Here is a 26,221-nt window from a genome sequence, read left to right as displayed (position 1 = left end):
GCAAGTTTTATTTTTATAAGATACCAATAAGAAGAATGGTATCTGTTAGTGTAGTTTTAGTATTTTAATTTATTTTAATTATTTATTTATAGAATTAGAAGTTTATGATGTAGTGTAATATTTATAATGGTATAATTATAAAGTGTAGACAATAAATTTTTCTGAAACTCTAAAACCTCTTGAAGGGTTAATAAATATAGTTATTTTATTAATTTCTTTTATTAAATTTATCTCGTAAAATTTTCATTAGAGATATTCATTATAATGAAGTGTTCGTTTCTAAAAGTTTTTTTTTTTTAAAAATAACTTATTGATTTTAAAAATTTCCTGGAATATCTAAAACAATCATTTTCTGTAAATTTATTGTATGCCTGTTTGGAAAAGTAAAAAATATATTACCAATTAATGAAAGTATTCATACCTCGGGTATCCATTGATTAATCTTAGCAATACGATTTTCATTTGTAGGATGAGTGCTAAGCCATCTAATGAAAGATAAGAATTAATGCTTTGTAAAAGTATGATAATACTTTGGTGGTGCTTTAGTTTCAGCCATAGACATTCTTTTCCATAGGCGAGGTGCTTCATTTGGATCATAACATGCCTTAGTTATAAATTATTATAAATAAAAATATTGCAGAATAAAAAAAAACCTCGCTCATAAGTATTAATCCTATATAATCCGCTATAATAAATTATATATTAAATAAAATATATAAAAAAGAAATATTACCTTCTGTTTCTAATTTCCTAGAATTAGGTTTTAGAAAACAGAGATCTACAATAGCTCTACTCAAAATGGATGGATCATAAAAAAGAGATACAATAAAATAACCAAAAAGAACAAGTTTTGTAAAAGATAGTTTTTCTGCAGAGTGACGGGCAATTTGATGAGCTGTTTCATGAGCAAGAACTACAGCAAGACCATCTTCATTTTTACAAATGGGTAATATTCCTGAAAAAACAAATACTTTCCCTCCAGGAAGAATAAAAGCATTACGTTGAGGATCATCAATGACCTATACACGTTTAAATTCACATCAATGGCAACATTATTCAAAAACATGAATTTCCCATTCCACATTTGTTAACTTCGATGCATTGATTAGTCTTGCCATTACTTGTTGTACACGACGTGATATTGGATGATTAAGGGGTAAAATCCGTCCCTTATATTGACGCATAATCTGAAGATATGTTTGTTGTGATAACCGTTTTTCCATTTGAGGAGAAACATCGTTAAATCTTCTTCTGTTTGATACAGGAACATATTCTAAACATGTTTAACTTTTCATTTATATAATTCGAAAAAAAAACCTAGATGTGATACATAATATGCTCCTGCAGCTACAGAAACTATAGCTATTTTATATTCAATAATTTTCTGAAAACTCAAAATAAGATATATACCAGCAATATACCAATTTTTTCTATTTTTTGATGAAAAACCTTCACGTTTAAAACTTTTATAATTGCTATAACTTCCCGGATACCATTTCTGAAAAAAATATCGTCTGTTTGTGAAAGCTTGATTGGAATTTATATTTTTAAACCGTTTACAGATCAATGAAAACATATTATGGTAAATTTCCAAAAAAAATGTTTTAATTAAAATAAAACCTTTAATTTTTTTATGGAATGATAATTATTTCCTTCTATTCATAAAATTTGCAAAAATATATCTTTAAAAATGAAAAAAAATCCTATTTTTTATTTCTAAATAATATATATTAACTTTAAAAAGAAAATATTTATTTCTTAAAAACGTTACTTTCTAGTCTTTTAATAAATGAAAATAATACTTATGATTTTCTTATATAATTATTCCTCAAAATTATTAAGATTTAATTTTTACTCGAATTTCGAGTAATTGGAGCTTTGACGCTATTAATTTTCTATATATTAAAAATTAGGATAATTACTTTTAAATTAGAGGAAAAATGACAAGATTTTTATCTAAAATAAATGGTTTTAGTGTTTTTTATGGGTCCTGTTTGAGGGGAACACGTTCAATTTCTATAAGTTCTCCAGCACTTGAAAAACTAAAAACTCGAGCAGAAGATGAAGAATTATACCATATTAAATTGCCAGAGAAGGCATTTCAAGCATATGATATTGATTGTCCGTCTTTAGATGTTGTTATTGGAAAAAAGGAGCTGTTAAAAATTTATTATAATATGGTAAAATGTGCTAGAAGCAAATTATTTTTTATAAAAGTAAATTTAAAAAACATACTAATACATACCTTTAGGTAGTAATAAGGCGTATGGAGACAGCGTCTGATTTGCTATATAAATCGAAGAAAATACGTGGATTCTGTCACTTGTCTATAGGACAAGAGGCTGTTGCGGTAGGCATTGAACATGCGATTACTCCAGAAGATCAGGTAATTACATCATATCGATGTCATGGATTTGCATATATCCGTGGTGTTCCTGTTAGGTCCATTATTGCGGAGCTTTTGGGTCGTGTAGGTGGAGCTTCTCGAGGGAAAGGAGGCTCGATGCACATATTTGGAAAAAACTTTTATGGAGGCAATGGAATTGTTGGTGCACAAGTTCCTGTAGGTGCAGGAATAGCATTTGCTATGAAATATCTGAATAAGCCTAATACTACATTTGCTCTTTATGGAGACGGTGCTGCAAATCAAGGTCAAGTATTTGAAGCTTTTAATATGGCCAAATTATGGAATATTCCAGTTGTTTTTGGATGTGAAAATAACAAGTATGGGATGGGAACATCTGCAGAACGCAGCAGTGCAATGGTTGAATATTATAAACGTGGTCAATATATACCTGGTATCCAGGTAGATGGAATGAATGTTCTTGCTGTTAAACAAGCATCTGCTTTTGTAAAAGAATATACGCTTAAGAATGGACCAATTGTAATGGAAATTCTTACATATCGCTATGGTGGGCATTCTGTATGCTTTAATACTTTTTATTTTGGTTAGTAATTTATCGTTTATAGATGTCTGATCCAGGAACTACATATCGTACACGTGAAGAGATTCAACATGTACGTAGCACGAATGACTGCATTTCAGGCTTGAAAGATGTTATTCTTGATCTTAATGCTGCTACTGAGTCTGAATTGAAGGTATGATATTTTCTTATCTAATTCTTTTTTTAAAAAATTCAAGGATATTGAAAAAAATGCCCGAACTTTTGTAGATAAAGAAGTTAAGCATGCTGAAGAAAGCGAATTCCCTTCTTCTGATCCTGCAATACTTTTCAGTGACATTTATCTGGTATTTTCTCTCTCTTTTTTTCTTTTTTAACCATTTTTTATAGCCTGGAACCAATCCAGAAACATTTCGTGGCCGCTGGTCTGGTGAAGTTTATTTTTCTAAAGACATTTTAAAAAATGTATAACTTTATGTTTTCATATTAAATTTATTTTAAACACTTTTTTCTCTTTCACGTGCTTTAATATAACGTTGTCCAAAATTTTGATTTTCATAAAAAAATTAGAATCTTTTAAAATACCTTGTTTCAGGGAAAATGTCATTGAAAATGCCAAAAGCACCTGGTCCGATGCTCTTTAAAGAGGGCTATCGTGTACAGCAAGGTGTAGATAATGCAGTTGTACGAAATATCCATGCAATCTCTGAGCTTTCAGGTAAAATAAGAATTATAGGTTTTTTCTTTTTATTTTAAGGACTTATATGTGTTTTTAGATATTTTAAGGACTTCCTATGGTCCTAATGGACGCAATAAAGTTATTGTAAACCATTTACAGGTCTTTGATTTTTTTTTTTTTGATTTTACATTAAATTTAAATAGAAAATGATGGTAACATCAGATGCTGCAATAATTCTTCAGGAACTTGATGTAGTTCATCCAGCAGCTAAAATTATTGTTATGGCTAGTAAACAGCAAGATACAGAAGTATTTAATGACTTTTGGAGCGAGTTTTTTTGATTGGTTATAGATGGGTGATGCAACAAATTTTGTTCTAATACTTGCTGGAGAGCTTTTAAAAAATGCAGAAGAATTAATTAGAATGGGGCTTCATCCTTCTGAAATTTCTCAAGGATATGAAATGGCACAGAATTATGCATTGAAAACGTTAGAAAGTTGTATATTTTTTAAATGTATCAATTGATACTTATGGAATGCAGATTTCTCAGTAGATAAAGTAAAAGATATTTTTTCAGTTGATGAATTGTATAAAGCGATTAAATCGTCTATTGCAGCAAAACAGTTTGGTTATGAAAAAATACTTGGATATCTTGTGGCGGAAGCTGCATTAATAGTGCTTCCTAAAAATCCTTTAAATTTTAATGTGGACAATATTCGTGTTGTTAAAATTTTGGGTGGAAGTTTGAATGAGTCAGTAGTTATTAAGGGAATGGTTTTTTCTAGAGAGCCTGAAGGAACAGTTAGAAAAGTATGTTCTGCAAAAGTGGGTGTGTTTTCGTGTCCACTAGATATTAGTCAGACGGAAACAAAAGGCGTTGTCCTTTTAAAAAATGCAAAAGAAATGCTTAGTTTTACGAAAGGAGAGGAAGTTCAGTTAGAATCTGTTACGATAACTATTTCTTTTGTAGCTTTGTTTAATGATTATAGATGGTTAAAGAGCTTTTTGATTCTGGAATTAAGGTTGTTGTCACTGGTGGTGGTGTAGGCGATCTTGTTTTGCATTATTTAAATAAATATAATTTATTGGTTATAAAAGTATTGAGTAAGTTTGATCTTCAAAGACTTTGTAGAGTTGTTGGAGCCACTCCTTTAGCAAGATTGGGAGCACCTATGCCAGAGGAGATGGGATTTGTTGATGTTGTTGAAACTATTGAGATTGGTAGTGATAAAGTAACTGTATTTCGTCAAGGTAATAACTTCTAAGGCTATAAATATGTTAATTGACATATTAGAAAATGAAAGTACGAAAACAGCCACTATAGTACTTAGGGGTGCTACTCAGAATTATTTAGATGATCTTGAAAGAGCAATCGATGATGGGGTGAATCTTGTCAAAGCTGTTATTAAAGATCCTCGCTTAGTTCCTGGTGCAGGTGCAACTGAAATGGAGCTGTCGAAGCAGATATTTGTCTATGCAGATGATGTTTCCGGAATTTTTCAATATTCAATAAAAAAATATGCAGAAGCATTTCAAGTAATTCCAAGAATTTTAGCGGAAAATGCTGGACTTGATTCTACAGAAGTTCTTGGAAGACTTTATGCTTCTCATTCTTTAGAAAATAATCAAAATATAGGTGTGGACATCGAGGTAATATTTTTTTCTCTGAGAGAACACAATTTTATGTTTTTAGGGAAATAATGATGCAATTATTGATGCAAAGGAGGCTTGTATTTTTGATGTGTTGTCTGTCAAGCTGTGGGCATGTAAACTCGCATCTGAAGCAGCGTTAACAATTCTTCGTGTTGACCAGGTATCATTTTTTCCAGTTTGCTTGACTAGACTTACATATAAAGATTATTATGTCTAAACCAGCAGGCGGACCCAAGCCTCCAGGTCCCAATAAGGATTGGGATAATGAATAGACTGTTTTTATGCATTATTTTTTGTTAATATTTTTTTTAATATACATTTATACATTTTTATCCGATAGTTTATTTGATGGCTTTTAATTTTTGTTTTTTTGTTTTTTTAGAGAAAATACATCTTTCTTGTTTTATTATATGAATAGGTTTTGTTTTTTTATTATTGTTGTATTTTTATAAAAAAATTCTTTTATAATTTTTATAATTTTTTTAAACGTTCACACAAAAATGTCGTTAGAATATCAACGATAAAAGGAGATTCATTTTTAAATATTGAAAAGTAAAGGTTTTTTGTCAAAAAAAGTTTTGATTTTTGAATGGTTTTTATTTCTTTTATATAAAAATTACAAATATTCTGTTTTTTTTGAGATTAATTTTCACAAATTTTAAATTTATTTTAAAAAATATTTAAATTTAGGATTTTTTCAATGAAATCAAATAAAAAAGAAAAAAAACATATTAAAACTAAATGTGTGTCAAGGGATCTGTCGAATATTAGTTTGCCTCAAAATGTATCTAAGAATAATAAGGAATTCGATAATCTTTCATCATATTCTCGCATGTTAGAAAAAACGCATGGTTTTCACATTTACAACTGGATGAAACGGAATTCTACAGGCCAGCCTCTAAATAGTCCACGTAATTCAAGTGGTTCTGATATGTCTTTTGATTTGCCTTTTTCAGGGAATAATTTTCATTTTCCTATATCTCAGTCGCTTAATGATTTTAATATAACATTGAGCAATAGAGAAGTTGCTTCTAATACATTAGAGATGTTTTTGAGAAAGCATGTTCCCGTGCAAAAGGATAATCATGATATATTTTTGAAAAAAAAATCAGTGCAATATACTGAGTTAAATAATCAAAATAAGCATATAGAATCACTAACGAACAAAACTAAACATAAAGGGTGGATGACAAGGAGGATGGAAACAGATCGAAAATTTTCTGGGTTTTCAAAGTCACATAGTAGTTGGAAATTGTATATGACAGTTTTATCTGGATCGAAATTATATTTTTATATACCCTCTCAAGAAGCATATGTAATGGCGCTTGAAAGTTCACATTCCCCTTTGAATTCTTCAAAGAATAGTGCTTTAATAGAATATACCTTTTCTCCATCAGAGTTTGATTTGAATGTTAGATCTATTTTATATGATGCAAATAATTTACAGAGATATTTTTTTGGAACTGTTTTAACTGAGTTTGGGAGTTATCTTCAAGGTTTTGAAAGAAATATGAATAGTATATTTTTGTCAGCAAATGCTATTATATTATGTTATCGTGGAACATCTCTTACAAATAATGATCAGGGTCTTCCTTATAATTTAAATATATGTGACATTGATTTGAAAAATTTATGGAAGCTTGATATTGTTTATAATATATATGATATAAAAATTTCATTTAGTTTGTTAAAAGATCAGGAGTCTAATCTTTCTAAAATTTATGATAAAAATGTTTATCTTATGGTTATTAGCAATCAGAAATTTTTAAGACGATTTATTTTGTCCAAAAAACAAGTTTTGTCTTTTTTACACAAATATATATTATTATTGGAAACATTAAAGAAAAAAGTTGAGTTTTCTGTTTTAGAAAATACATTACCAATGAAGCTTGATTATGAATTACCTTCGTCTATTATGGATGCTACTGAAGATATCTTGTTTGATTCTGATGGAACTTTAAAGGGTGTAGCAATCAAAGAAATGTTAAAAATTATGTTAGGAGCTACTAATGTAAAAACAAGTTTAGATGTTCTTGATTTGTTTTCTACTACTGTAGGTTTTTGGGGCTCTTTTGAAATAATATTAAAAACTGCGTTATCTATTGTTTCAGAAATACCAGAAAACTTTACTTCTAATATTGAAAAAATGATTAATATATGGTGTGATAGATGTTGTAGTCTATTTCAAGATGACGTATTTGTTAATTATATTGAAGAGTTAATAAAAAATGGTGTTGATTCTAGAAATATTGTTTTAGGTGAAATTTTAAAAAATAAAGTCAAAAATACAGTACTTACTGTAAGGGAAAATTTGTTTAATTTAATAACTATAGGTTTTTTTTAAATATTTTTACTATTTTTTTGACTTTTCGTTAGATATATCTGCTTATATGGTTTATGACGATACCTCAGAATCTGGTTTATTTACAAATGTTATTTTAGAGATACCACCTGAAGTATTTTCTCGTGAATTATATTGTTTTCATAAGTATTGTCTTAATATATGGGATCCATCATCAGATTTATCATTATTTTTTAATAAAACATTATTTAATTTGATTAGAAATCCTTTGGTTTTTGGACCTTATAACATACATTTTGTTACTAGACTCATTTTCGATCAGCTTTTAAGGACAAATGATAAAATGTCACCTGAATTTCGGGCAAGGATATGCACATATTGGATATCAGTTTCTATGCATTTAAAAAATTACGGAGATATGGCAGGTTGGCTTTCTATTATTATTGCTTTATGTTCTCCCTCAATAGTTCGTTTAAAAAAATTATGGTCATTAGTTAGTTCGGACTTAAGAAGTTTTATAGATAATTGTGCCCCTATTATGAATCATTTGCAAATATGTAGTCTTTATATTGACGATGAAGTTATAACTATACCTGATATTTTAATTCTTTGTAATCAGTATAATTTTGAAATCTCTACTTTAACTATACCATATTATGGAGAAGTTTTAAATTGTATTGAAACTTCAAAGTTTTTTTTAGTAATTTTCCCTTATTATTTTTTTATTCTAACTTTTTTAGAATTTTTATAATAAAATAGTAGATGTCAAATTATGTAATGATGTATTTGTTTCAGTAAAAAAAAAATTAGAAAATTGGAAAAATACAATATCTACTAACAAAACATTATATAATTATAATGATAAAGACAGGAACACTCGATTGCAAGAAATATTTAAACAGCTTAATTGTATCAAAAGTAATCCACAATCTATATTTTCTGACATTTTCTTTAAAAAATCAATTAAATGTGAACCGTTGCATCGTGGCTTGTATTTGCAACGTGACTATCCTCAAAATATGCATATCAAAATTAATGTTTTCGCTTCACTAATATTTAATTATATATATATTTCATATAATTTACTTGACTTTAAGGATTTATTCGAAGTTTATAAAAATCAGAATACAAGTATTAATATAAAAAATCGGTCTAGTATAAAAGACTCTTTTTCTCATGACACGTCTTTTCAGGTATCTAATCCGAAGGATATATATAAACATTGGAGAAGAAATTCTTTTCCGTTCAATAAATATTCTATATTTACTACACATAATCGTACTCCTGATAGTAAGCCTCAACATAAAGTAGTAAATTCAAAAAATAAAGTTCCTGTGATGTTCCAGAATGTTCGAGATATTCTTGAAGCTAATCAAACATTGTTTTATTATACTGATGGTCAGTTGATTTTACGGTCTACGTATAATATTTCAAAAAAAATAAAACCAGGGGGTCGTATTAAGATTTCTAAGAATGGTAATTCAATATTGAAGTTTCTTATGAAGATTAACATATAAGGTAATAACATGTCTAAAATCTCTGAGAATGAAAAGTTGGATAATAGAGCGGAATCTGCTCAAAAGATGCTATGTCAAGTTGTCGTTAAAGCAGGATCTCTTGATCGTCTTGTAGATGTTCTTGTTTTAGGGATAGATGATTTTAGTGGGCGTTTAATCCACGAGCCAGGTGATATACAGGTTGATCTTTATATAAATCTAGAAAGATTTCGTTTAACTTTTTTTTCTACATTTCGTTCATTTTGTGCGCCTTCTGTTAGTATATTTAAAGAATATTATAATATTTCTAATGATTAATCAGACTCTTCTTGAATATTTTCGGAAGCGTTTAATTGGTTCTAAAACTGTTGCATCGCAAATTGGAGTTGATATGAAAGTTTCTGAATATGTGAAGAATAATGAGACGTTCCCGGACTGGAATTTGTTAAACGTTAATAATAACTTACTTAATTACGATTTTTATTTAAAAATACATGTTGGTGTCTTAAAATGCATGGTATTATGGCTTAGTAATTATTTCTGTGATTTTATTGATAATTTGGATGCATTAAATGGATTTTACTCTTTTTGTAAATCAGCTAATGATCAGTTGCAAAGTTGGAAAGAAATAGTATTAGCAAAGAATGAATTAGAGCAACATATGACTCAATATCTTGATCTTTTTAAAAAAGTTACTGATTTATTTATTAAGTCTTCGTATCGACCACAAACAGAATTATTGCATATTGTACCTATCAATATATTAAAAGAAATTGATGTTTCTGGGTCATATAGTGATGAAGGGGTTTTAGATTTAGCCTATACTCTTGATAAATTAGCTGCAAGCTTATTTACTAAATTAAAATTAGAAGATTGGATATATTGCTCTGAGCTTCTTGAAATCCAATCTAGAGACATAAATTCATTTTTTGAATTTCAACAGTCAATATCTCTTGAGAATGATTATATGTTACACGATATATATAGTTTATTGAGTCAAATTCGTAGAACTCAGACTCATGATTTATTAATAAACGTGTTACCTCTTCCAATAAAACAGTTATTTAAATTGAGGCATAGCATTATTGAATGGGTTGTTAGTCAGGTTACAGATATTAATATTGATTGCTCTACTAGAACTGATCGGATATTATTATATCTTCGATTGTTAAGTGTTTATCAGTTAACAGGTGCTCGCTTAGACTTTTTTTTTGGGCCTTTTGATGGAATTAATTGGGCCAGAAATAAATATCTATTACCTTCGTTTGTTGGAAATGCTATTGCTACTGCTTTGGTTCGTTCTGAATCTAGATTGTTTACATATGCTTGGTCTATTATAGCATCAAAACGGGGTTTAAATGGCCAGGTTGAAGATCTTGTTTCTGTTATTCCTCAAGTGACAATTAATAAATCATGCTCATTTACTCCATGTATTGGTTGGGTTTTTGAGCATTTACTAAAAATTGTATTTTATATTCCAAATGTGGTTGGAAATTCTCAGCATATAAATTTTATTAAACAAATATTTATTTATGATTTTATTTTGCATATAATTAATACAAGTAATTCCATGACATTGAAGACTGATCAGAAAGAGGAATGTAATGATACAAGTGATTCGATTCTTAATATTCAAGTTCATGACATAAGGACTCTTGAAATGGTTTCAGAAAATGAGAATTATCCTCTGCGATTTAGCAATATAGAGAAACCTTTCCAAAGTTTAATACAGAAGAAAATGACAATGATTGAGAAAAATCAAAAGCACTACGAAGATATAAAGAAATATTTTAGAGGAATTGAGAAAGATGATGAACAAAAGAACATAAATAACAAACAAGTTCATAAAGAAGTTTGTAGAAAGGTGTTATCTAAAACAAAGAATAAAAGTACTAATCTTTTGAAATCGGCTTTACCTATTGTTTCAGCTTTTACAAATAATTTTAGTTCAGACAAAATCTCTAACATATCTACAGTGTTATCTCCAGAATTGTCTTCTGGTTTTTCTACAACACCTGCGCCTAAACCTTCTGATATTGTTGATTTGATTGATTCATCTGTAAGCAGTTTAGAAATCTCAAAATCTGAATATATGTTTAAGATTAAATCAAAAAATGGTATGAAAATGCTGCTTCGTGCACCATCACCAAACGAGCATAAAATATGGTATCAAAAATTTAAAGATTTATCTATTATCACTATTACTAGGAAAAAAAATGTTTTAACAAAAAATATGCCTGCTGAGTTAGCAAATGCAATAGCAGCTAAAAAGGCTTCTGCTAATCTAAATTCTAATGCATGTAAGTGCATGGATTAAAAATCGTTATTTTTATTTTAATATGTTAAAGGTTATGGTGTGGATTTGGCGATTTTATGTTCTCGAGAAAATAATAGTATTCCTAAAATTTTAAATGATTTAATTAATGAGATTGAGAGCAGAGGTGGGTTGCTGAATATTTTTTTTATTTTTTAATAATACAGTAGGTCTTGATGAAGTGGGAATTTACCGGGTTCCTGGATCTATTGTTAGCGTAAATGCATTGAAAGCACTACTTAATTCAGGGGAAGCTGTAAATTTAAAAGATGATCGTTGGGCTGATGTTAATATTATTGCTGGTGCACTTAAATTATGGCTACGTGAGCTTCCAGAACCTTTGATGACATATAAATTATATCCTCAATTTATTGATCTTTCCGGTAAGATTATATCTACTATGGATTTAGTTGATTTTTTTTAGATATTCCTGATTACCATAAAAGAATCACTGTCCTTAAAGAGCTTATTCAAAAACTCCCTCTTTATAATTATTTTTTAATTAAGCGACTTGTTGAACATTTTGAAAAGTAGTTTGTTCCTTTTTTATTATAGTTATCTAATTTGTTTTTTCTATAGAATCATTAAAAATGAAGATACCAATCAAATGCATGGTATGTATTTTTTTGCTTACTTTTTATTACTTTCATTTACTCACTGTTTTACAGCACACAATCTGGCAATTATTTTTGGCCCTAATTTCTTGCAGCCGTATCCTTCAGATTATTTGTTTTCTCAAGCAGCTTCCCATCTTTCGAAAATCCAAGATGTTGTAAAAGAGTTAATTATTCGTCGGAGCTGGATCTTTGACGATGATTTTATTCCCAAACTTTAAAGTTAATAACGAAATAACTCTTTTCTTAGGCTCTGTTTTTGCCATTAATTTCTTACAAGTTCTTTGTTTTTCTTCAATAAAATTTTTGTAATTTCTTTAATTTTATCTTTAAAGCTTTTGATTTCATTATCTTCTTGTCACACCATTTTTCTTATCGTCACGTGATCAGTATCGTCACGTGACTCGTGTTTCATACCGAGTCGTGCCGCACAGCCCATCGACAGTTAACGGCGAACGACGGATGGCGGAGGTTAGTAAGAGATATTTAGCTATATTACTGATAAGAATAGGCACTTTGCAACTTAGAAACTGATGATGGTTAGTGTTATATATGAATACAACATGAGTTTTTATGGGTAGATAAAATATTGCATTGATATTTATGACAATTTCTGTGTTTTTTATTTTTGATATTTTTCTATTTTTTGGTATTTTGGATCACTTATAAATGTCTTTTTGTTTTTTCTTGGATTTTCTTGAATTTTCTTTATTATATTCTCTTTTTTTAAGGGGGTTTTAATGTTTTTTTTCTTATTTAATGTTTTGAGGATGAAACTATATGAGTAAACATATTCAGGCTATTTAAACTTATTTAATTTGATTTATTTTATATATATAGCTTATATTACTCATGTTTTTGTGTTTGATATTCTTTATTTTCATGGCTAATATATTTTTGTAAGAGTATAGGTATAAAGAGAAATGTAAGCAGCTTAAACAAAAGATTCGTCAGACTGTTGCAGAAAATGATATGCTCACTGTTAAACTCGCACGTATGAAGCGTAGTATTCAGCGTCTTCGTCTTGAACGGGCTTTTATTCTTGAAAAACTTGAAGAATGTACTCCTTCGGCTGATGAAGATTCCAATGCGTCTGATTCTTCTGTTCATTCTGTACTTACATAATATTTTAATGTTTTTGGCTTATTTATAGCAGTTCAAGCGTGAAAAAGATTCTTCACATTCAGAAAATCACGACCCATTTGTTCATTCCAATGTACGTGATACGGTACCTTCTTTCATTCAATCTCAGTCAGCATCTTCTGCCACTACAACTAGTTCACGAAGACGTCGGACTCGTGATCCAGATGCTCCAAAACGGTAAGTTATTGTTTTTAGCATGATTATATTTTTGATTGACATTTTTTGGTTACAGTCCGTCTAATCCATTTTTAAAGTTTTGTGATGTTCAAAGGGAGAAAATTCGCTCTGAAAATGAAGGAGTTGATCGATTTGATGTTACTCGGGCATTAGGTGCTGCTTGGCAAAATTTAGATGATGAGTCACGGAAACCCTATTATGATGCCTATGAATTGGAAAAAAAACAGTTTAAAATAAAGATGGATGAGTATGAGAGTGGGAATTCTCGACTTTTGGCTCAACAATCGAAATCTACATCATCAAATGAATCAAATGTTCGTCAAAAGCATTTGAAAAATTTAGAAAAACATGATATTAAGCCTTCTAGAAATACATCTACAGATCTTGATGATGATTCGAGTTCACATGCGAATTATAATCAAGAGTTAGTGGACAATGATTCGACAAAATCAATTTTACCAATGGAATTCACACCAACATCTGCTACATTTAGTCATGATACCTCTTGATTTTTATCTGTATTTTATCATTATAAATGAATGTTATTTAAAGGTTAATATTAATTTTAGTTATTTCACTTAAGATCTTAATATATTTTTCAAAAATTAAAAAGATGTTTTAAATATCTTTTGTTTTTAACGAATTTATGGTAATTATTATGATTATGTTTATCAAAATAACTATTTGATATGAATTTAATCTAATACTTTTACAATGTTTTGAAAGATGTGTTTATAATATGGTTGTATATTTTTAAAACATTAATAAATTATATAATTATTTAAGATATTTGAGTCTATTTAACTTTGTAAAAATTATCTTTTCCAGCTTTTAGTATCTAGTAAAAATGGAGTTCAGCTTTTTGGATTGAAAAATAATTTTTGATTTAAAAAGCAGTTTGTTTTTATATTTATTTTTATTTATTTGTTCTATTTTTTTGTTTAAAAAATTATTTAGTTTTATTTATTTTGTATTATAAAATGTAACTATGTTTTTATAAAAAATAAAAAAATATTTAAAAAGGAGATAAGATTTGTTTTTATTGAAAGATATAAACCATTTTTCATAAATTATTCAATAGAATAATAAAATAATCAAACTTATGCATTATATATTAATAAAATATAAAACTCTAAAAAGATGTTTTTTAAATATATAAGATCTTAGAAAGTTGTTGCCATATAAGTTTTATAATATTATTATTGAATATAGAAATTTATTTATTAATTCGTAAATAGCAAATATTGAATATTTTAATAAGTAAATAATTTAATTCACCATATACCATATTTAATTATAATTATAAAAAACACATATAAATTCAATATTTTTACATTAAAGGTAATAATTATCAGGCAAATATTTCATATTAAGGGCAAAAAATTATATAATTTTAATTTACAGACTTTTAATATTATATCTGTCTACTATCTTTTAATAAAGATTAAACAAAGGTCAAATACTTTTCGAAGTATAATTTTTAATAAAGATTTTAACAAACAATAAACATAACAAAAAATATTTTTATATTTTTTACTTGTTTAAATATCAAAAAATAGCATCTTTTTTCATAAACCGGTTTAAATATATTAAAAAGCAAAAGAATAAAAATTAATTTAATGTTCATATTATATTTTTATATATACAAGTGTATTTTAAAATTTATTTTTAACTTTACGTTAATGTAAAAAAACCAATATTTACGTAGAATAAAATTTTATCATAAATAAGGTTTTAAGAAGTAACTTGAGAACCTAAAGAAATGAAATACGTTCTCGTAAGTGGAGGTATATCTTAAGATTTTTTACTTTTCTTCTAATCTTTTTAGGTGTTATTAGTGGAATTGGTAAAGGTGTAATAGGTAATATTTAAAATACAATAAAACATAGTAAACATTAATATCTCTATTAGCATCTTCCACTGGGCTTTTGTTAAAGACTGCTGGTCTTAAGATATGTATTTTTGTCTTATTATTATGGTTGGATTAAAATATACTATACGTTTCAGCGATTAAGATTGATCCATATATGAATATTGATGCAGGAACAATGAGCCCTCTTGAACATGGTATTTAGAAATTTTTTAGAAAAAAAAACCTCATTAAATTAGGAGAGGTCTTTGTTTTAGATGACGGAGGAGAAGTTGATTTAGATTTGGGGAATTATGAACGATATCTTAATATTACATTAAAACGTGAAAACAATATTACAACAGGGAAAATATATAGTCAGGTTATTGAGAAAGAAGTGAAATTAGCAGATATATAGAGAATTCACCTTATGATTGTTAGAGAAAAGGTGATTACCTGGGAAAAACCGTTCAAGTAGTTCCACATGTTACCAATGCGATTCAAGATTGGATTGAGCGGGTAGCAAAAGTTCCTGTTGATGAAACACTTGAAGAACCTGATATTTGCGTTGTGGAGGTAAATATAATATTATATATATTGTTTATTTATTTATAGCTTGGCGGAACTGTTGGTGACATTGAATCATCTGCGTTTGTCGAAGCAATGCGTCAGTTTCAATTTAGAGTTGGATATGATAATTTTGCTGTTATTCATGTGTCTTTAATTCCTACAATTAATGGTGAACAAAAAACCAAACCAACACAAACAGCTATTCGTGATATGAGAGGACTTGGATTATATCCGGATTTTGTAAATCAAATCAATGTTTTTTATATGTTTATAACTTTAAAAGATTGCATGTAGATCAACAAAGCCTTTAGAAAATTGTACTGTGGAGAAAATTGCAATGTTTTGTCATGTTGGGCCAGATAAAGTTTTAGTAGTACATGATGTTTCATCTACATACCATGTACCTATACTTCTTGAAGAACAGGGAATAATTGGATCACTTTCAAAAAGATTAAAGCTAAATGATATCTATATTTCAGAAAAATTGCGTAAAGCAGGTAAACAACTTTGGACACAATGGAAAATGCTTACGGAATCGTATTGTATACATTTTGTTTTCTTTCGAATACTAATAAGCATACAGATATGATCGTTTGTATAATAGTATATCAGTTGCTATAGTTGGAAAGTATACGAATCTTCAAGACTCATATATTTCTGTTGTAAAATCTCTTGAGCATGCATCACTTAAGTGTAACAGAAAGTTAAATATATTATGGATAGATTCCACAGATTTGGAAGACGACAAAAAAATATCAAGCCCAATCACATATCATAAAGCATGGCATTCTATTTGTTCAGCAAAGTATTAAGCTTATTTCAAATTCTTTTATTTAATCATTGAAGTGCAATTCTTATCCCTGGAGGATTTGGTGTTCGAGGAACTGAAGGAATGATTGCTGCTGCAAAATGGGCACGGAAAAACAAAGTACCATTTCTTGGTATTTGTTTAGGGTTTCAAATATCTGTGATTGAATTTTCAAGGAATGTTTGCAATCTTAAAGGTATATTATATTATTTTATTTTCAGCATTTTATAATCTGAGTCTCCAATATTTATTGTTGTTGAGAGATATTTAAGGAATGCAAGATTAATTTTGTTCAATTATTTGTACACAATATTTCTTCATAATTGTATACTTTGTCACTGAACTAACATATTTTTTTAGATGCCCATTCAACAGAAATACAAGAGAACACAGAAACGCCGGTTATTATCAATATATCAAAAATTGATAAGCTATATTATGGAGGAACTATGTGTTTAGGTCTTAGAAAAATATTTTTTCAAAAAGATATTGAATGGAGTAAAATAAAAAAATTATATAATAATAAAGATTCTATAAATGAAAGACATCGACATCGATATGAAATAAATCTGGATTATGTTAAGCAATTAGAAAATGCTGGTTTAATTTTTGTTGGAAAAGATGAATCAGAAACAAGAATGGAAATTTTTGAACTTAAAGATCATCCTTATTTTATCGGTACGCAATTTCATCCTGGTGTGTTATATTTTTTATTTGATTTATGAATAATTAATTGTATATAGAATATTTAACAAGACCATTATCACCATCACCTCCATATTTAGGATTAATTGCAGCTAGTTGTGGAATTTTGGAAGAAATTTTAAAAAAAAACCAATTATAATACATCAAAAGCCCTCAAAAAACCTATTGAATATAGTTTATTATATCTTATATAGCATTTATTGTGTAACATATTAAGAAATTTTTTAATAAATTTTGTAACATAACGCAATACAGCAACTATTTGTTTTTAGAAAAAATGTTATCTTTAAATAATTTTATTTCATGACATTTATTAAAGTTTTGTTTTTTTTTAAATAAGGATATTTTTTCAACAATTCATTTTCAAACTCTTTTGCTTCGTTTGCTATATTTCCTCCTTGTTTTTGGGCTTCTCTTACCCAAAATAGTGATTTATCAAAAGATTTTTCTTCTTCATATAATCTTGCTAAATTCATTTGACTTATTTGAAACCCAGAAAAAGCTGCTATTTCATACCATTCTTTAGAAAATAAAATATCGCCTTTTTTTCTATATATAGTACCTAAATTATGAGCTGCTTCTAAAACGCCATTAGATGCTGCTTGTAAAAGATAATTCAAACTCTCTTCATCTGATGTATAAAGAGATCTTCCAAAATGTCCATTAGGATTATCTATATAAATAAATATACTATTTTCCTAAAATTATTTAAAACTTGCCCATCTCAGAAGCACGAATAAACCAATACTTTGCTTCTTTATCTTCTCCCATGCGTTTTTTAAGAACAGCTAAAGAAACCATAGCATCTGAATTTCCTCCTTCAATAGATTTAAGATAGAATCTTTCTGCTTGCTTATTATTATTTAGTTTCAAAGAAAGATTTCCAAGAACTAGTAATGCTTTTGTATTTCCTTTAATTGAAAGATTTCTATAAATATACAAAGCCTCATGTAATTCACTAGATGAACCAGATTTCATTTTTTTTTCAGCAATGTATAACATTGCTAAATCACTTCCTTTTAATGACGCTATTTGAATAAGAAACTTACAAAAATCTTTTTTTTTCTCTAAAATCAATTCAGACACCGGTGCTTTTAGCATAATTCTAGCAATCAAAAACAATTCATCTGCAGATACTAAAGAAGGAATAAAATCACCTGCCTTCATTATAAGTAATTTATTGTCTAATGAAAACGTTGTATCTGGTAATTCTTGTTTTAATAATTTCATATGTTCAATAATATCTAATATTTCAGAATATGTTTTTTTAATAACTTTTTTTCTTTTTGCATAAACGTACAAAGACTTTGGGCCAAGAAGATCTTTTAAAGCATCTGTCTCATTATTTTTATAAAAAAAATTCATTTTATAGTTTTGATGGTATTTCGTGTGAAATAAACACACTTTTGCACAAAAAAATATATTAAAAGCCCCAAGTAAATATCCAAATACAATATAAGGTTTGTCATTCCTGTATAAAGTCCAAAAACCCTTTTTAAAAAGCAAATACATATGTTTTTGCCAGTCCTTTTTAAGCAAATAAAAAAACTATAAATATCCTAAATTAATTTAAAAAACAAAGATAACTTAAATATATCCAAAATTTCTCTTTTATTATCTATTTTGGCCCTTTTTCATATATTATTTTACATATCTTCTTCTAAACCTTATTTCTCAGTCCCTTCCTATCATCTTGATCTCCTTGACAACCGTGGATTGCTCTGACAACGTCCAAAACATGACGAACAACATCTACGGTTAACGACAAATAAAATGAGCCTGAAAACACATATTGCACAGCAATTTAGAGAAATTATATGGTATTCTCTAGATAATGGCTTAATATCTAATGCAACATTTATTGCTGAACGGCTTTATTGGTATGATACAAGCAATGCGGACGCAAAACATCTTTTTTCATTATGTTTGTTAAGATCAGGAAGATATTTGACAGTACTTTATATGACAGAGGGAGTAAAACACGTAGGATGTGCGTATATGTATGCACAAGCATGTCTACAGCTTGGGAAGTGTAAACAAGGGATTGCAGCACTTGAAGCAGTGTCTTCTCAGTGGACAAAGAGTAATAATATGTGTACGAGTATTTGTAGAAGTTTAAGGAGATACTTACAATATATAAGACCAGCACGATGATATTTATCGGTGTCATTTGCCAGATGCAGCAGCAATTTTTTGTCTTTTGGGTCATTTGAGCAAGAAAGGTGGTATGGTTAAAAAAGCTACAGATTACTATATTTGTTCGATCAAGCTGAATCCGTTTTTATGGGAAGCTTTTGATGGGCTTTGTTCTCTTGGCAAGCTTCATGTTTTTGGATGATTTTCTGTATAATAATGGCAACTAGGATGCAATCTTCATGTAAAAAATATATTTAAAGTAACAGTAGGAATGCAAGCAGAACGATCAAGAGCACAGAATATTCCTGTGCAAGCGAATATTTTGCAAAATGTTGACCCTTATATATCACAAAACACTGATTCAGAAGCACATTCAACAAGTCATATGGTCCATACACCAGATATATTTAATTCACAGAAAAATAACACACCACCTTTTATATCTCATTATCCACAATCATCATTTTTAAATCGTTTAGAAACAACGGAAACACCAGGGTATTTGGCTATGTAATAATTTAACAAATTAATTAATATTGTACAGATCACCAACAGCACAGCAAATAAAATCATCTGAAATGATTCATAATTTTTTAGACCATTCTGTCGCAGGGTCATCTAGTTTTATTAGTCCTCCGAACTTTTTAGATACTAAAATTCGATTAAATCAAGCTAAAGCAAGTCCTACAACCCGAAGTAATATTGATAAAGATTTTACTGTAGAATTATCTTTTTTTATTTGTAAATGATTGACTTTAATGTTTAGAAAAATTCATCACCTATAGACATTCCTCAAAGAAGAAGTCAACGTCATTTACCTAATGCATCGAAAATTGCATCAAAATTGGCATCTACAACATCATCAATCAGAGATGGTCGAAAAAGCAAATCACAAATGAATCGGTCAAAACAGGAAGAGAATATTCAAGTACAAGAAATACAAGTAAATAATATATATATATATAATAACAATTTAAATGTTTTTAGACATTAAACACATCTCAATCTTGCTTTCAATATGGTCAAAAACCAAATGGTCAAATAGTTATGTCCTTTGCAGAACGCATTGAAGCAGAAACATGCTTATTAGATTTATGCAGGTCTATTGCAGACGGATGTCATGCTCTTGCTAAATATGATGGCGCAAAAGCAATTGAATATTTTAAATCATTGCAACCTATTTCTCAGCGTAATTCTGTTTTTGTTCTTAGTAAAATTGGAAGAGCATATTTCGAAATGGTTAATTATGATGAAGTATATATAAATTTCTATTTTCTGGCTTTATTTATTCTTCTAGGCTGAAAAATACTTTTATCGTCTTCGAAAAGCTGATCCTACAAGAGTAGAAGACATGGAGATTTATTCTACAGTCCTTTGGCATCTCAGGAAAGAAGTTGAGTTAAGTTTTTTAGCCCATGAAATACTTGATTTAGATCGTCTTGCACCTCAATCATGGTGTATTATTGCAAACTGTTTCAGTTTACAAAGAGAACATGATCAGGCATTAAAATGCATTCGTAGAGCAATACAGTTAAATCCAAATTTTGCTTATGCGTATACACTAGAAGGGCATGAATATGTTGCAAACGAAGAATATGAAAGAGCTCAAACTTCTTTTCGTAATGCAATGAGAGTTGACATGAGACATTATAACGCTTGGTAAATTATCTAAAGTTACATTATTTTTTTAATACAAGTAGGTATGGAATTGGAATGGTATTTCTTAGAGTTGGTAAAAATGACCTTGCAATGTACCATTTTAGAAAGGCAGCAGAGATAAACCCTACAAATGCTGTTCTATTATGTTGTATTGGCATGGTCAGTACAATTAACATTTTTGTTTGTATATTTTAAAAAGTTCAGATTGTAGAACGTAACAAAGACTTCCACGAAGCATTACAGTTGTATAAAAAAGCCTCTGAACTTGCGCCAACGAGTGCTCTTGCTAGATTTAAAAAAGCTAAAATTCTTGTTTGTCTTCGGCAATACCATGTATGAAGTACAATTCATAATAAAAAACTAATTATTTTATTGTAGTCAGCGTTGAAAGAATTGCTTTTATTAAAAGATTTGGCTCCTGATGAAGCGAATGTTCATTTTCTTTTAGGGAAATTATATAAACAACTAGGAGATAAACCAAGTGCTATGAAACATTTAACAATTGCTCTAAATCTTGACAACAGAGCTAGTCATTTAATTAAAGAGGCTATCGGTCAGTATTATATTATTTATTTGTTTGTTTTAAATGTTAATAGAGTCTATTGATGAACCAGAAGAAAATTTATTAGGCGAAACAGGCGAAGTTTACAAAAATTTAGATAGAGAAGAATAGAATTTACACAAACATACCTACCTGTTCAAGAGTATAATTTATTATTACATTATTTTAGTCACATATTTTATTTAATCATCTCAATTATGTGTAAGCATAACTTGTTATTTAATTTACTAAAAAGCAATAAATAAATATCATTACAAAAGAACTACTATTTCTATGTTTTCATGACTTTTTCTTAACTTAGACTAAGACCCACCGAAACGTTTATTTTTTTAATAGCAATTCAATTTTTAGATTTATAATGTATAATATTGGGTTTTGGTCAAAATCATTCCTTTATTACTTTACTTTATTTATTTCAGCATCATTTGGCGTTGTCTCATCTGCTGTTTTATATTTATTAGGTAAATCAAATATTAGTCAATGGTTAACAGCACGTGCTTGTAATTTAATAACTTCCCCTGCAATAAGAGTAAAAATACAAGTTGAAAATGAGTTTTTTATGAAGACTAGACCGTGTGTTTTTATATGTAATCATCAGAGGTATTAAATATTTTTTATATGATATTTTATTGATAGATAAAAAGTGAACTTGATATTCTTTTGCTTGGGCGAGTATGTATATATTTTTAAAAAGAATAAGATTTATTGGTTATTTTTAGTTGTTTCCAAAATATTGCAGTATTGTAGCAAAAAAAAGTTTAAAATTTGTTCCATTTTTAGGATGGTTTAGTAATTAAGCATTTTAAAAATTATTTTATTTTTTGATTAATAATTCTAGTGATTCTCAGTAATACTACTTTTATTGATAGAAGAAATCGTGAAAGTGCTATCAAAACAATTGAAGAAGCTTGTAAACAGATTAGGGATAACAAAGTAAATGACCTATTAACTGATTATTCTAACATAAAAAAGCAAAGTGCATGGATTTTTGTTGAAGGGACACGATCTCAGTTCAAAACTCCAGATCTTCTGCCTTTTAAAAAAGGTGCTTTTCATTTAGCTATACAAGCTAGGGTACCAATTGTTCCTATTGTAATTGCAAATTATTCTTCTATTTATCATTTAGAAAGTCGCATCTTTAAATCAGGAGTAATCAAAGTAAAAGGTATAGTTATCTAATTTACATTTATTTATATTCATGATTTATAGTTTTGGAACCAATTGATACAACATCTTTTTCACCTTCAGATATTGAACAAGTTATTTTGGAAACACACAAAAAGATGCTTAAAACTATAAAGGAATTACATCAATCATAAGAGATCATAACAACAATTTTTAATAGTTTTTTATTCATTATGCATTTAAATAAGTTAATATTTATTTGTTTATATTATTATTTCTTCAAAAATATTTTCTTGCTTTCTTCTCATATATTAATTAGATTTTATACTTTTAATATTCTAAATATGGTTAGTTTTAATTTTTTTTCAAACTATAATCTAAATTTTTAAATCTTACTGTTGAATAGTTTAAAGAGAACTAAATATATATATTTCACTCGAATAATATCACATCTTATCTCTACAACTAAGAACATATAAAGATTTCAAGTTATGTGAAAGCATTAATAAAATTGTAGTTTAAAATTATAAAGTCCTGTACTTTAAATTTTACTATAAGATCTCGATTGAAAAATGTAAAAATAAAAAAACTAAAATATAGGATTCAAAATCTTTAAAATTATTGAGAGGAAAAATAAATATTCTAGAAAAAATGGAATTATTTAGTGTGATTAAATAATTATGACATTAATAATTTTTCTTAACCAAACAAAAAATTTTAAATATATAAATTTATTTCTAATGTTTTTAATGTTATTATATGCTCATAGTATTGAAATTCTTTATTTTTTAAGGAAACATTATTTTTATCATATTTTTACCTTAATATTTAATGATGAAAATGTCAAATATTATAAGATACAAAAATAAAATTTTAACTTTTAAAAAAAATATGAATTATAACTTCTTAAAGAATATTTATTTTTATTTGAAAAAAAATATTATGGTAAATATTATTGAAATGTTCTAAATTTACTTTATCGTATTTAGGTTCAGAAAATAAAACTACAGGAATATAAAAATCTTAACAATATTTTAATCAAATTCGTTAGTCTTGTTTTTTACATAATGTAATAAATCTATTATAACCTTTGAATTCATTTATATTATAATTTTAACTTTAGGGAAATATTTACTTTGATACTTTATTAGGTATTTCGTCTATTAATGATGAATGTTTTAATAGAATATTAAAAGATTTAGTATTCATAAATCTCCCTATACATTATATAAAAACAACTTTAAGCATTTTAACGAAATATAATTATTAGAAAAAGCTTCTAAAAGAGTTATTAGATAACGAAACAATCTCGTTTCTTAAAGTGATAATACTCTATTATAAAGTATTTATTTAAATAATCTTATATTACTAATATAATTACTAGTTTTTAGGAAATTGATTATATTTTTACTAATATTAAATCATTTAGATCTCCGTTAATATTTATTATTTCTGAATTATTTAAATAATTTATTTTTTATCTACTAATATTTCAAATTTGACATAATATTTAAAATACCAAAATAATATATACATTATAAAAGTTGTTTGGATATGATATTGAATTAGATTTAATTTATATCAATAACTTTCAAATATTTTTACATATTCTTAAAATTAATTTTCGAATATACTTTTCTCAAAAATATTAAAAAAATAAATATAGAGGCTTATATAAAACAAAGTAACAACACTTCATTATTATCTTTTATTTTCTAATGATTTTTCATTCAATTTACAATCAGTTACTATGACAACAATCGATGTTTTGATTTTTTCTAAACATTCAAAAATTCAATATATATAAGTGTAACTTTATTTAAAAATGAGTGAATTTGATGCCAATAAACAGAAGAAAGGATTACGTAGAACATATGGAAAAAGAAGACTTCCTTATGATATTTTTGGAAATTTTAAAATGTGGAATGATATAGAAAATTCACCAAATTTAAAAAATAAAGACAATAAATCTACAGATGTTTCAGAAGAAAATAAAGGTTCATTATCGTCGTTTTCTGGTTCAAAACTTTCTCCAAATTGTATTGGTTCTATAGTGAAAAAAGCATCTTTTTTATACAAAATATCAGTCAAACAGGACCAAGAAAATTCACCATTAAATAAATTAAAAAAACCACTTCAGAATCAAGAAAACATTATGTTGCATACTTTTGTCTCTACAGATAAAAAAAATCATTTAGAAAGTATAGAATCTACGAATACAAATCCATTAAAAAATACTTTTTTAAATAAAACAGAATGTCTTTTGAAAAGTCAAACAAAAAAAAAGCCATCAATAATGGAATCACTACTCTCTTTTGCATCTCAGTCTGAAATATTCAACTTTTCAGATTATATTTCTTCATTGTTATCTACATATACTATATCTAAGCTCGGAGAAGCTTCTTTTAGTGAAGTTTATCTTATAAAAAATAAAAACGATGAAGTTGTCCTCAAGATTGTTCCTTTTGGTAAAGAAGGTCAAGAAGATCCTCAAGATGTTTTACATGAAGTAAGAGTTACTCTAAAAATGTCATCAATAAATGGTTTTGTAAAATCAAAAGGGTATGTTTTTTATAATCAAGACTTTTTTAATTTATTTTTTAGGTTTGCTATTGTTAAAGGAGTTTATCCAGAACATCTTATTTGTTTATGGGATAAATATAAAAAGGATTTTAAATCAGAAAATCCTCGTCCTGGTATTATTTATTTTTATTTTATGCTATATTTTTACATATATAGATTTCTACCGTGAAGATCAGCATTTTTGCATCTTGCTGCTTGAAAAAGGAGGAAAAGATTTAGAACATGTTAATATTAAATCATGGAAACAAGTTAATAGAATATTCTGGCATATAGTAAAAGTTCTATCTGAAGGAGAAAAGAAATATGAATTTGAACATCGAGATCTCCATTGGGGGAATATATTAGTTAATGAAATTTTCGATTCATCAGAAGATTTATTGTCCGAACTTAGTTTGTATAATACTCATTTTCAACAACCATGTATTATTATTATTGATTATACACTTTCTAGATTAAGATGTAATGATCATATAGGAAAATTAGCTTGGAATAATCTTGAAGATCAAGAAATTTTTCAAGGCCATGGTAAGTAATTTAGTATTAATTATAAATAAATAAATTTTTAGGTGATTACCAGTATGATATATATAGAATGATGAAAGATTATGTTTTTTCTCTTAACAAATCATGGTCAGAATTTATTCCACGTACAAATGTGTTTTGGTTGCATTATTTAATAGATAAGCTTATTCATTGCAAGGGTCTTGTGCGTCCTCCAACAAGACTTTCAAAAAGAACAAATTCCATAAATCATGCGGATGTTGAAATAGAAAGAATGTTTTATGAAAGAGTTGAATCTATATGGAAAACAATTAATCCTAAAAAAAAGCAGTTTAATGGAAAAAACCTACTAGAATTTAATTCTGCAGAAGATGTACTATCATGGGGAATAAAAGAGGGATTAACTTAACTTGTAAAACATAAATTTCATGTTTGATATATT

At 27.5% G+C, this 26,221-nt stretch overlaps 10 protein-coding genes across 10 annotated transcripts; 8 read left to right on the top strand and 2 right to left on the bottom strand.

Moving 5' to 3' along the window:
• Positions 1 to 415: 415 nt before the first annotated feature.
• Positions 416 to 1,576, bottom strand: T551_01495 (metalloendopeptidase; the record flags this gene model as incomplete). Its single annotated transcript, XM_018373758.1, has 7 exons — positions 416 to 485; positions 531 to 604; positions 654 to 685; positions 734 to 1,019; positions 1,065 to 1,273; positions 1,318 to 1,362; positions 1,411 to 1,576. 7 exons carry the CDS (start codon positions 1,574 to 1,576, stop codon positions 416 to 418), a joined length of 882 nt encoding a protein of 293 aa, XP_018229933.1.
• Positions 1,577 to 1,940: 364 nt separating this feature from the next.
• T551_01494 (pyruvate dehydrogenase (acetyl-transferring) E1 component, alpha subunit) lies at positions 1,941 to 3,378 on the top strand (the record flags this gene model as incomplete). The annotated part of the gene is made up of 5 exons (XM_018373757.1): positions 1,941 to 2,180; positions 2,252 to 2,923; positions 2,971 to 3,099; positions 3,143 to 3,250; positions 3,294 to 3,378. 5 exons carry the CDS (start codon positions 1,941 to 1,943, stop codon positions 3,372 to 3,374), a joined length of 1,230 nt encoding a protein of 409 aa, XP_018229932.1. The 3' UTR covers positions 3,375 to 3,378.
• A 49-nt stretch (positions 3,379 to 3,427) lies between these two features.
• On the top strand, positions 3,428 to 5,507 carry T551_01493 (T-complex protein 1, theta subunit; the record flags this gene model as incomplete). Its single annotated transcript, XM_018373756.1, has 9 exons — positions 3,428 to 3,621; positions 3,680 to 3,741; positions 3,786 to 3,890; positions 3,934 to 4,078; positions 4,124 to 4,527; positions 4,572 to 4,833; positions 4,877 to 5,232; positions 5,276 to 5,395; positions 5,439 to 5,507. Exons 1-9 carry the CDS (start codon positions 3,504 to 3,506, stop codon positions 5,505 to 5,507), a joined length of 1,641 nt encoding a protein of 546 aa, XP_018229931.1. The 5' UTR covers positions 3,428 to 3,503.
• Positions 5,508 to 5,871: 364 nt separating this feature from the next.
• T551_01492 (uncharacterized protein) lies at positions 5,872 to 11,922 on the top strand. Its single transcript, XM_018373755.1, has 8 exons — positions 5,872 to 7,568; positions 7,612 to 8,237; positions 8,278 to 9,013; positions 9,056 to 9,309; positions 9,356 to 11,333; positions 11,382 to 11,474; positions 11,518 to 11,730; positions 11,772 to 11,922. The coding sequence occupies exons 1-8, from the start codon at positions 5,936 to 5,938 to the stop codon at positions 11,879 to 11,881; spliced, it is 5,643 nt and encodes a 1,880-aa protein (XP_018229930.1). The 5' UTR covers positions 5,872 to 5,935; the 3' UTR covers positions 11,882 to 11,922.
• Positions 11,923 to 12,933: 1,011 nt separating this feature from the next.
• T551_01491 (uncharacterized protein) lies at positions 12,934 to 13,790 on the top strand (the record flags this gene model as incomplete). The annotated part of the gene is made up of 3 exons (XM_018373754.1): positions 12,934 to 13,074; positions 13,118 to 13,281; positions 13,337 to 13,790. The coding sequence occupies 3 exons, from the start codon at positions 12,934 to 12,936 to the stop codon at positions 13,788 to 13,790; spliced, it is 759 nt and encodes a 252-aa protein (XP_018229929.1).
• A 1,253-nt stretch (positions 13,791 to 15,043) lies between these two features.
• On the top strand, positions 15,044 to 17,352 carry T551_01490 (CTP synthase; the record flags this gene model as incomplete). Its single annotated transcript, XM_018373753.1, has 12 exons — positions 15,044 to 15,068; positions 15,110 to 15,142; positions 15,193 to 15,237; positions 15,289 to 15,348; positions 15,391 to 15,527; positions 15,572 to 15,706; positions 15,746 to 15,940; positions 15,984 to 16,237; positions 16,284 to 16,505; positions 16,547 to 16,704; positions 16,869 to 17,204; positions 17,252 to 17,352. The coding sequence occupies 12 exons, from the start codon at positions 15,044 to 15,046 to the stop codon at positions 17,350 to 17,352; spliced, it is 1,701 nt and encodes a 566-aa protein (XP_018229928.1).
• Positions 17,353 to 17,399: 47 nt separating this feature from the next.
• On the bottom strand, positions 17,400 to 18,578 carry T551_01489 (uncharacterized protein; the record flags this gene model as incomplete). Its single annotated transcript, XM_018373752.1, has 3 exons — positions 17,400 to 17,471; positions 17,522 to 17,886; positions 17,948 to 18,578. The coding sequence occupies 3 exons, from the start codon at positions 18,576 to 18,578 to the stop codon at positions 17,400 to 17,402; spliced, it is 1,068 nt and encodes a 355-aa protein (XP_018229927.1).
• Positions 18,579 to 18,986: 408 nt separating this feature from the next.
• Positions 18,987 to 21,681, top strand: T551_01488 (anaphase promoting complex subunit CDC27; the record flags this gene model as incomplete). Its single annotated transcript, XM_018373751.1, has 11 exons — positions 18,987 to 19,308; positions 19,355 to 19,528; positions 19,577 to 19,847; positions 19,894 to 20,068; positions 20,116 to 20,292; positions 20,337 to 20,603; positions 20,647 to 21,008; positions 21,050 to 21,167; positions 21,213 to 21,341; positions 21,387 to 21,561; positions 21,605 to 21,681. The coding sequence occupies 11 exons, from the start codon at positions 18,987 to 18,989 to the stop codon at positions 21,679 to 21,681; spliced, it is 2,247 nt and encodes a 748-aa protein (XP_018229926.1).
• Positions 21,682 to 21,928: 247 nt separating this feature from the next.
• T551_01487 (1-acylglycerol-3-phosphate O-acyltransferase SLC1) lies at positions 21,929 to 22,889 on the top strand (the record flags this gene model as incomplete). Its single annotated transcript, XM_018373750.1, has 5 exons — positions 21,929 to 22,170; positions 22,215 to 22,242; positions 22,290 to 22,359; positions 22,409 to 22,735; positions 22,780 to 22,889. The coding sequence occupies 5 exons, from the start codon at positions 21,929 to 21,931 to the stop codon at positions 22,887 to 22,889; spliced, it is 777 nt and encodes a 258-aa protein (XP_018229925.1).
• Positions 22,890 to 24,520: 1,631 nt separating this feature from the next.
• Positions 24,521 to 26,188, top strand: T551_01486 (uncharacterized protein; the record flags this gene model as incomplete). The annotated part of the gene is made up of 4 exons (XM_018373749.1): positions 24,521 to 25,257; positions 25,300 to 25,391; positions 25,435 to 25,803; positions 25,845 to 26,188. The coding sequence occupies 4 exons, from the start codon at positions 24,521 to 24,523 to the stop codon at positions 26,186 to 26,188; spliced, it is 1,542 nt and encodes a 513-aa protein (XP_018229924.1).
• Positions 26,189 to 26,221: the final 33 nt, after the last annotated feature.

Source organism: Pneumocystis jirovecii (genome assembly GCF_001477535.1).
Source record: "Pneumocystis jirovecii RU7 chromosome Unknown supercont1.6, whole genome shotgun sequence".
NCBI lineage: Eukaryota > Fungi > Ascomycota > Pneumocystomycetes > Pneumocystales > Pneumocystaceae > Pneumocystis > Pneumocystis jirovecii.
The sequence above is the reverse complement of the archived record's forward strand: the minus strand, read 5'-3'. Positions and strand labels throughout refer to the sequence as shown.